Raw genomic sequence first — 10820 nt, forward strand, 5'->3', positions numbered from 1 at the left:
TCCTTTAATTAACTTTTAGTTCCACTGATTTTTTGTTTGTTTAATTATTTATCAAGGGGCACACACCCCATTTTACTTCTCACACACCTTTTTAATTTTCGGCTTTCGGATCGGATGAATTGAAGAAGATCAACACACCCCTTTATCAATTCCTTTGGCAAATAACATAACTGAAATCTACTTGCTAACCAGTTGAATATGCTGTAACAAATTAAGAACGGCAATAATTAAAGAACTTATAAATTAAATTGTTATTAAGGCTCGTTCATAATCATCATTTTTGTTTTGTTTTAAGTTTTGTGTTAGAAAGGACGGGAAATACATTGGAAGAAATAAAAGATACAGAAGCGTGAAGTAAGGATATAGTTGAAGAGATGCAGAAGCAATGCACAAACAAAGACACGCAAAATGAAAACTAAAAATCAAAAGACGTTGTAAGTTGTTTTTACTATCAAATTATATTTTTATCCTCTCATCACCTTTCTTAATCCTTTTTTCTCCAATATATATACATCTATTTCAAACAAATAAAAATAAAAATAGACCGAAAAAAATAGAATAATTATCAAACGATCACTACTATAAGTATGTATAGATTTTAGTCAATAATATATCATTGATGTATATGTCTCTTACGATGCTGTTATCATATTGTAGCTGGCAATGACTTTTTTGTTGGTCGAAGTCTTCCCACCTTTTAATGGTAGCAGACTAGCAGTCAACAACATACCCAGAAAACCCTAACCCTTTTAATTTCGTTCCTTTATATTTATTTGTCTTTAATCTGTACGTTACCTCGCAACAAGTCCCTCTCAATCCCTTTCTCTCCAGTTGACTGGTGGTGATAACAATATTATTAGCTCAAGCTTATCTATATAGTAGTGTTGACCCTAAAAACTATCAAGCCTACGTGGTACGCAAGCCGAGTAATTAGTAAGCTAACTACGTTCTTCGGTTGTATGCGGGGCGTGCCAACTCGTCTGCCGAGCTCGGGCGAGGAGTAAAATGTGTTGATGTTGCGTTGAACTAGCGCGCGGCTGACTTCTTGATCTCGCAACTGTGGCCGATGAAGGAACACATCTCGGCCTTCAGGTTCTAGAGCTTGAAGACAAAGCTACTAGTTCTGCGAAGTTCACAAATCGTCGGTGCCGGATTCGGTCACGGTGATTATATTCGTGAGAGTATAAGCACGCCGAATCGACACCAAAGTATAGGGACATAAATACTCAAAACAAATGTATGTCTTGATTGTGAAAGTGGTTCGGCCGTCAGAATGCCGAACTCTAAAATCTACTTGCGAATAACCAATCATAAACGACTTGGCATTCAATGTGCCGAGTATAGTAACTTGCAACACCTCGTTTCGCTGAAAAGGCTAACGAGATGACCTCTGCCGATAAGGATTCAAAAATCCTCCTCGACCGAGACTTGGATAGATAACTAGTCGACCTTGTCGCAGTGCTGTTTATCCAAACTGATGTTGCTCCTCGGTCGGTTGATTCTACGGCAACAGTGCTGTTTATCCAAACTGAAGATGTGTTGGCGAAAAAGGAAAATAAAAAATCTCAAGATGTTTGAAAGGTTTCTCATAGAGCGAGGGTTTGCGCAAGGCAGTTTGTGTATAGAATTAAAGGGGTCTGTTTCGATGTCTTCCCTCCTTATTTATAGCAGCCAACCTGTATTGAATCCCAATCACTCCCGAATTAAAACTCCTTCTCATGATCCAACTTTATCTCGGCCAATCCTATTCTTACCAGGACTTTGAACATAACTCGTTATCAGACCATATTCAATCCCAGCATCCTGATCTCGTTGAAACTTCTTCTCTTAACAGGATTCGTCCACATTCTCAATTTCCGATAGGATATGGCCAACTTCGACTGCGCGGCCCATGGGCTGAATATCTCCCAATGACACTTGCACATAACTTCTAGGCCGAGAAGGATTCTAAACTCGGCCTATCTAACAATGGCCGAGAAAGATCTAAACTCGGCCCAAAACAATATTTTTGGGCCCAAACAAGTAGTAACTATGAACTACTTGTCACCCAAATCATATGGCCAACATTCTAATCATATATATAATTGACTTATGCATGCACATATCTTAACTTCAACACGAATCCCATGAAGCCCATGAGTGGTTAGGTAGCTTTTTTAGTGAATTAACTAGCTAGCCAGCCAAACTTCAACACGTGTGCAACATATAATTACCAAATTTCAAGAGATCCAATATTTTCCATTCATTTTGTACTTTACTTCTCTGTGACTTGAATGGCTGATTAATACGTGTTAAAATTATAGTTACAAAATTAAGAAAAGTTAAGTTTATTAAAATGTGTCAATCAATAAAATGACCACAGAGAAGCCAACACAAAGTGAGTGCTGAAGATCTGATCTCAAATTCTAAACGACCAACATGGTATTAGACTGGTGCATGTCAGTACTGATGATCAATTTAAGTGCCTCAATTAATCAGTGAACATCAAAATTTTAAGCCATCTTATCAAATTCCATATAATATATATTTTTTGAAAGAAATATCTGCATGAAAAGATAGTCAAGTGTGGATATTTGAAATTATTGCTATGTACAAAATAGGACGGATAATATAATATAGGATGATGTATATATCATGTATGTGAAAGAAAATAGGATTTTTTTTTTAAATGTATCAGAACATGGTTTGATATATCAAGTGTTACAATAATTAATTAAATACTTCACAAAAAGAGTTCAACTAATTGCTTGTGACACTTAATGTACCGTACTATGTTCCACGTGTAATGAAAAATTTCTCCAAAAACAGTAGAACTAACATCAACTGACCTCATTAATGGTACTTAAAAAACCAGAAACAAGTAGCAAATTACACTGCATAATAACATGTGTGTAAAACAGAAACTTCCTGAATTTGGGAAACGCAAAGTGATATCTGTGCATGTGTGTTTCTTTGCTAGCGCCTGCATGCACTGCATAATAACATGCATAATAATGTAGCCTGTAGTTATTTTTTGTTTGTTATTTCCTGCCTTCTGGGTCTGCGTTTCCAGAGCCCTTCATCTGCAGAGCCTGCCTGCTGTCAACGGCAGAGATTTGACACCGTCTTCAAATTAAATTGGCAGAAAACTGTTGAGACACGTCAACCATGCAATTTATATTTCGCTGACACTCACAACAGTACTAATGCTAATTAACCAACTTAATCAGCACGTACATAAGATGATTTACACTCGACCGGGAGGCATACATGACACCTAGCTTCCTAATTGCTAATTCCCTCACTACAATTAGTTTTTTTTTTTTTTTTTGACAAACAATAAGAAATCTATGATAAATTCATCTAAACTTTACAATGAGTAAATTCGAACTTAATACAGAGAAAGAGCAATCTGCTTTAATCAGTTTTGGCTAAGCCAAAATGTACCCTCTCTACCATTAATTAATTAAGTTGGCCCTTTTAACCCTAATTTCGAGAAAATGCCCTAATTAACTACACGTACACTTGTCTCCGTCTCAACGCTGCCACTTGAACATCATGCCATGTTCTCCTGATCTGCTAGCCAAGTGATGAGATCATGCTATCATCACCTGGTTGTCACGCAATGCTGCTGCTGGCTCCACACAGGCAAGTTGCCGTCGTGGTGGTGGTGGTGATGGACATGGTGGTGGTTCACCAGATTTTGACACCGCCGAAACCCTTCTGCTCCTCCCTTCAGCCACTCTCCACCACTGTCTTCCTCTTTCTCCTCCTCCTTCTCCTCCTCCTCAATAATTTCCTCCTCATCATCAAGAAATGCTTTTTCTTCTCCTTGTACTTCTTCTATGCCTTCTAATATTGGTTCTTCATCTTCTTGAATGTGAGGTTCGTGGCTAACAAGAAGCAATCTCAACCGTCCATCTTCACGATAAGCTCTAAAAATCTCAGGCCTATAAATCCTTACCTCCGTAAGCTCCAACCTCCCATCTTTCCTCTCAGGCCTCAGATAATACCTAGGGTGTCCATTTTGATTCAACGATGAAAGCGGTGGAGGAAACTTCTTGGGCTCCACTCTCCTCTTCCCCATCTTCGTCCATTTCGGCTCTCTCTTCATCGAGTGCCTCATCATCCTCAAACATGCATCCTCCTCGACACCATCTTGATCATTCTCATTAGCCTTCTCATGAACATGGCTAATTCTTTCAATGATCTGATGATCGTCCACCAGCCTCTCGTTTGAACTTTCAAACCCTAGACTCTCCGTGCACGACGTCAAGCCGTCCACGCCGCCTCCTATGTCGTCTATGAACCCAAACCCACCTGGATCTTTCTTTTTTCCAAATTCAAACACCACCGGCGACAAAGCTGGTGTTGATGAATCTGATGGTGATGACGAGGAGGAGGCTGCGGACGAGGAGGATTTGATGGATGAAGATTCCAAAACAAGGGGTTGGCTTTTTTTGTGATCGTTTTCGGTTGCAGCAACCAAACCTAGTAAACCTCCTCCTCCTGATCTTGTAGAACTTAAAGGAGAAATGTAATGGTGACATTTTAATGGGAGCTTTTCATGACCATCAATGGAGGTTGTTGTTGTGGCGGTGGTAGTAGTTTTTGTGGTGAGGCCAAGGATAGAGTGAGGAGTGATCTTTTTACAAAAGCTAATCATCATAATTGGATTTAAAACAATTATAATATTACTAAACTTATTATTTTTATATAGATTCAATAGAGAAATGAATAGAAGCATGAGGAGGAGGAGGAGGAGGAGAGGACAGCAGTAGTAGTAGCACATAGAAAGGAAACAAGAAGAAAAAATAGCGTTCGATTTTGTAATTCGCAAAGGAAAAATGGGGAGGAAAGAGAGGAGTGGGAATGATATTAAAATATAGACCTCTCGACAAAGATAGGGCAACCAAATGCATGATGGTAGAAAGAGAAAGAGAGTATAGTGGGTGGTACTAGTGGGAAGAATGGTGAAGAAAGTGCCAGCGTGGCAAAAGAAAAAAAAATGGAGATCCTTTCTGGATTTCTTAGTTCACGGATCTAAAATCTGATTCGTTTAAAGGAAAGAAAGAAATATGAACTTTTAATTATGTAAAGTGAATGAGTTGAATCGATTAATAAAGATCGTAAAATTTTTAAATAAATGATTCGGATTCTATGTTCGCCGATTCCGAACATAGAAATCCGAAGACGATGCCAATTATAAAAAAGAAAGTATAAAAGGTGGTGATAGAAAGAAAAGAGAAATTATATGAGCTGTAGTGATGGAGAGTAGGGAGCAAAGGATGCTGGGTCCCACGTAAGATGGCCTCGGACATCTGCCTTTATATTCCACTAGCGTTCATAAGCAATCCTCATCACCGATAGATTTTTAGATGTGACAAACACATATGATATATCACGTGTTTTTATAAAAATTGTAAAATTTTTTATTTTTTTAAGTTATTAACTTTTTAACACATATATCATACTATTTATATAACGACACGTGATGTACCATCTCGTGTAACGATCACCATCTTCTCTTCACAATTACTTGTTTTTTAGAATTCACAAATTAAATGATGTATCATTAATAATAAATAAGTACGAATTTAATTATTAACTTCTATGTCATTAGTTTATAAAATTTTGCATACGAATTTAGTTTTCTTCGCAGTACCTGTGTTTCTCTGTTCTTTCCTTCAATTTCTATTATAGTTTTTTTTTTTCGTTTTATACAGATTCTACCTTTAACACTGGAATCAAGTTCAGTATAAAGTTAAAGATGATCGGAATCATTCACGCTGTTTATCATCCTTTAAAGTATTTAGAAAAACTTAATTGTTTTGGAAATCATTTAAGTTTAATTACTAGCAAATGATACTCACGCGATGCCGCAGGATTAAAAACTGTATAATGTTTTTTTTGTACAAAGTACTATTTTCATACAAAAAATAATAATTGATTTGTATTTAAATACTATTTACATGCAAAAGATTTAGTAGATAGTTCAAATAGTCAGCTTAATATAAACCATACGGAAGCTGCCTTGCAATATATGATTTGGGTAAATCTAAACAATTGAACTCATACAAAAAAAATAGTAAAAACCTTTTCAATGAAAAATATAAGCAAACCAGGAAAAGGGTTTCACTAAGAACCACTTGATTCGCTGCAAACCAAATTCAATCCCAATTTCCTTCACCAATTGTCTCCTCTAATCCCACCTAACTAGTTATCAACATAAGTTCGTATCCTATATGCCTTGAAATGCTAAACTTACGATTCACACACCTGCAAATTGCAATTCAAAAATCGAAATACAAACATGAATTAGAAAACTACCAAACATAAATCCAAATCTTAGGAAGTTTAAATATTATAAATAAATAAATAAGGAAAAATCCATGATCTATAGACAGCCACTAACAAACATTTGTTCCTTTAAAAAATAGGGAATTTTAACGAAAAGCACGCGGTATTCTTTACTCTAACAAAAAACCACATTTTTACACTAAAAAGTCAAACATGATACTGTTCATTTTACCCTTTATTTTGTCCTTATCATTAAAAGTCAAAGTTTTCAAGCACTTTTCATTAGTTTTTCTCCCAAATTAATTTCAAACGAAATTTGGTGGGGGTCACTTCAAACGAAATATCTACAACCAACATTAATTCCACATCTTTTTTTACCTCCGTAGAAACCCTAACAACTGCCACAAATTGTGATGAAAAAGTTAAAGCATATGGTCAATAGTTCATTGCAGCAAGGCCATATGATTCAGCCTTAGAGAGGAAGAGAACCAACCTGAATAGGCATAAGCAGTTGCATGGAAAATATACAATATGCATAGAATATTTACAGCTCTTTCTTTCGACTGCTTAATGCTTACTACCATATGCAGGACCTGAAAGCTACAAATCAATTATACATATGCCAATGGGCGATACATGAAAATGAAAGAGATCCCTCATTTTCTAGTTTTCGGGTCTTCCTTTTATCTAACCTATGTAGAAATTCATGTACAACATATATTACTGAATTTAACGGCTGAATATGCGGTCAAGAATCCATAAATATGTAGCAAGTGGAATATCTAAGCAACTTAAAATGCATTGATGTATAGTAGGACTCAAAGTGCAGACCACATATCTAAATATTTGGAAGAAATCCTTAAAAGACAGACATGAGCATTTCCTCTGCAAAGGCCTGCCTATTCGAATGAAAAATTCATAGATCAGAGAGAAATCTGATCTATGAACTTAACCCCAGTCAATATATGCCCTACTTTTTACATACAACATTAATGCACTTAAAAACCACTGGTAACATGCTTGAATCTTTCATTGTGCTCACTGACTTATCAAACACAAAACCAATGAGAATAAAAAATAACATTGCATCTGAAGAGCAAGAGGGTCTGCACAACTTCCCAATGTCCATATCGGCATGCTTGCATCAATGCTGTCTTTAAACACATAAATCAAACAACTTAATCAACATTCGCATCAAACACGAAACAACAAATCCGTTGAACATACCTAAAGGAAAATATCGCAGCAGCATTTCCCCATCTATTTTCGCTAAAATGAAATCTGTGGCCTCAACAAACTTAATCATGAAATTAGTTCAATCCCCTCATGAGCTTCAATATTTTCGATAAGAGGGTTTGATTTATGCGACAAAGCGAACCAATCACTAAACTTTCTACCCAGATCAATACCCAAATGCCAAAATTTACTCTAATGGGGATTCAGAAACACAAATTAAAAATTACTGTCTGTCAAACAATCATAATCTAGATGAGAAAAAGCACCAACTTTCGTACCTGCCCGCAGTAATTCCAAGAATTGGCATCAGCTCCATTCTCCAGCAGCAAAGAAACAATCTGAATCAAACCCAGAAAAGAAAACCCACAACAAAAATCGAAAATCCGATCAAAACGAACAATCCCAAGCTAAAAAATTGAAAACAAAAACCAACCCAGAAAAGAAAGGGGGAAGAGAGGACGGACAAAGCAACTTATTCATATGCAGATTATACAGTTTCCCTCAATCCATCTTAAAATGAACTAATATTGAACATGCAATACCTTAATGTATCTCCTGGGAGTGAGAGAAGTTGTTTCCAGGTAACGGAGAGGCCCGATTCGCCGGCGATCGGCAGGAATTGGGCCGCTGGAAAATATGTCTGAAACCTTAACTATTGGTTACACGAAAACAACGACAAAATTGGCGAGAGCTTGACTAAGAAGAGTGAGAGGGATAGGTTGGTAGTGGTTCAGAGGAGTGTAGTGGTCGTTTTACAGTAGTTGTGGTTGGGAGGCTTGGTGAGTTGCGCGCACAACGGAAGAGAGAAGGCAGGAGGAAGAAATGGAGAAACAAATATTTGGCATATATAAACAGTGGCAGACTTGAAATAACAGAAACTAAGAGAGGGTAAAACCGGACCAACACTGTGCTTATGAACAGTGTTTTAAAGCAAAATGGTATATAGTGAATTTATATGTGTGAATGAACTGAAATCAATAACGCACGGAAATCAGTTCATTAACTTATTTTGAAAATCTGATGAGTCAGTCATTCACGATCTCCTACCCTTCCATCTTGATCCAAGGAATTTATAGGAAAATTATCCATCGTCCTCTTAATTCTACATAAACACAATTTCCTAAACTCTAGCATTACCTTTTTATTAAAGTTGAAAAATCAATGAAATCGATTAATTTTCATGCAATGAAATCAATAACGCACTGAAATCAGTTCTTTCACTTATTTTGAAAATACGATTAGTCAGTCATTCACAATTTCCTACCCTTCCACCTTCATCCAATAAATTTGTAGGAAAACTATCCGTCGTCCTCTTAATTCTACATAAACACAATCTTTTTTATGCATTTTCCACCACATTCTCAGTTCTCAATCACTACTTCATAAAAAAAATAAAAAATAAAAAAGAAGAAGAAAACAACTTAGCTAGAATCAATGGCTTCTTTAACCTCTTCTCTCACTTGCGTCCCCTCTGTGAAACTTGCAAACCCTAGGCTGCTGCCCTCCTTTGCTCATTATTCACCTGCCAATTATTCCAAGTCATTGAATCTTCAAAACCCAGTTGATCTCAAACTCCATACTTCCTACTCAAATTCTAACAAGATGTCCATGCTGAAAACATCCTCGTTCACTTGCGAAAGCCAGGCCAACCCCTCAACCGAAACTGATGAAAGACCTGGCTCTGAAGTTCCACAAGTACTTCATGTGTATGAGATCAATGAGCGTGACCGTGGCAGCCCGGTCTACCTAAGATTGAGCGGGAAAGAAGTCCACTCCCTTGGCGATCTTGTCCCTTTGACGAACAAGCTGTACACCGGGGACTTGCAAAAACGCATTGGAATCACGGCGGGGATAACCATTTTGATCCAACACTATCCGGAGAAGCTCAATAGTGGAGATCGATACGAGGCTATCTACAGCTTCTACTTTGGAGACTATGGTCACATTTCTGTGCAGGGGCCTTATCTGACTTATGAGGACACCTATTTGTCTGTGAAAGGAGGGTCTGGAATTTTCGAAGGTGTCTATGGTCAAGTGAAGTTGCAGCAGCTTGTGTACCCTTTTAAACTTTTCTACACATTTTATCTCAAGGGTATTTGCAAGAACTTGCCTGAAGAGCTACTTGGGAAGCCTGTGGAGCCTACTCCTGATGTGGAGCCTACTCCAGCTGCTAGGGCTTGTGAGCCTCATGCCACCATTGCTGGTTTCAATGATTGAAAGATGATGTTGATTTCTTGATTTTACTAGATTTGGTGGTGGCACTGGCAGTGGATCTAATTATCTAATTACATGTTTTTATACCAATTTTATCCTTTTAAAAAAAACATATAATACAAATAATTTGTGTTATAGGTAGATTATGAACAAAAACCTATTATATAGGTAGATAACAATTAAACATGTGATACAGGAATATAATAAAAAATTCTAACAAAAAAAAGAAGATAGGTTTCAAATCCTTGTAAGTTATGACTACTCGGTTTAAGCATTGCATTGGCAACATGCTCTAATACCATTAAAAAGTTGAGGTTTCATAGTAAAACCAATTAACAATAAAGAGAATAGCCTAATATCTTACAAGTCTTTGTATTAACTTGTCCCTCACCGATGTGTGGGACAAATTGTCCTCACATCACCGACTCTCAACAAAATGTGCATGTAATTACTGTTACTAACACTACAATGCCTGGGAACCATATCTCCGCATCCGATCCCTCTACAAGTAGTCGGAAAGATTGTGAACAAGAAACTCGACAAATTCCCAGCTCCGAGTGGCAAATTCATGGTTAGTTCACTGATTCCCAGTTCAGAAAAGGAGCTTTGCACACTGGAGTTGCTGAGTTCAAAGACCAAGAACACAAGCAGTGACATAAAGGCGTGAACAAAATCTATGAACTTTATTCTATGCTTCTTCAAGTCCCTATCCATGTCCTCGGTGTTACTGCAGTTGAAAATGTACATGCCTTTGAATGTAGCGATTCCATAGTAGATTTTTCGGTAGTTGTCCATGAAGCTATCGGTAAACGAAGATAAGAAACAAAGGAGAGCACAAAATTTAGTGATACATGATGTGAGGTACACATTGGTAATTGGTAAGAACCATTGTTGGAGAAAGTAGGAATAAGGGTGTGAAATGCAAGGATTGTGCCGGTTGGTAAAAGGTTATCGAGATTGGCCGCACTGGCTAGGGTTTGGTGGATAGGGTGGTTTGAGCTGTGCTTAAGAATCTTGGGAGGGGAAGGCGGTGAGCGTGGTTGCTCGGAAGATGGTACCTCAGCCATGGAGAGAAAGAAGAAGGGAGTTCA

The 10820-nt window shown here is 37.4% G+C and overlaps 2 protein-coding genes and 1 long non-coding RNA gene across 4 annotated transcripts; 1 reads left to right on the forward strand and 2 right to left on the reverse strand.

Annotated features, from left to right (window-relative positions):
* Positions 1–3117: 3117 nt before the first annotated feature.
* Positions 3118–5005, reverse strand: LOC139187456 (protein FAF-like, chloroplastic). The gene has a single exon (XM_070809893.1). It carries the CDS (start codon positions 4769–4771, stop codon positions 3587–3589), a length of 1185 nt encoding a protein of 394 aa, XP_070665994.1. The 5' UTR covers positions 4772–5005; the 3' UTR covers positions 3118–3586.
* A 941-nt stretch (positions 5006–5946) lies between these two features.
* LOC139190117 (uncharacterized) lies at positions 5947–8358 on the reverse strand. Of its 2 annotated transcripts, XR_011574103.1 has the most exons (4): positions 8058–8336; positions 7794–7853; positions 7362–7433; positions 5947–6258 (listed from the first exon to the last, which is right to left on the reverse strand). It is a non-coding gene; the product is annotated as an uncharacterized lncRNA (long non-coding RNA). The 2 variants fall into 2 exon arrangements; XR_011574102.1 differs by lacking the exon at positions 5947–6258 and having other exon boundaries at positions 7059–7433; positions 8058–8358.
* A 591-nt stretch (positions 8359–8949) lies between these two features.
* Positions 8950–9732, forward strand: LOC103423658 (allene oxide cyclase, chloroplastic-like). The gene has a single exon (XM_008361745.4). The coding sequence runs from the start codon at positions 8950–8952 to the stop codon at positions 9730–9732; it is 783 nt and encodes a 260-aa protein (XP_008359967.3).
* Positions 9733–10820: the final 1088 nt, after the last annotated feature.

The sequence above is a fragment of the Malus domestica genome, chromosome 12 (genome assembly GCF_042453785.1).
Source record: "Malus domestica chromosome 12, GDT2T_hap1".
Taxonomy (NCBI): Eukaryota; Viridiplantae; Streptophyta; class Magnoliopsida; order Rosales; family Rosaceae; genus Malus; species Malus domestica.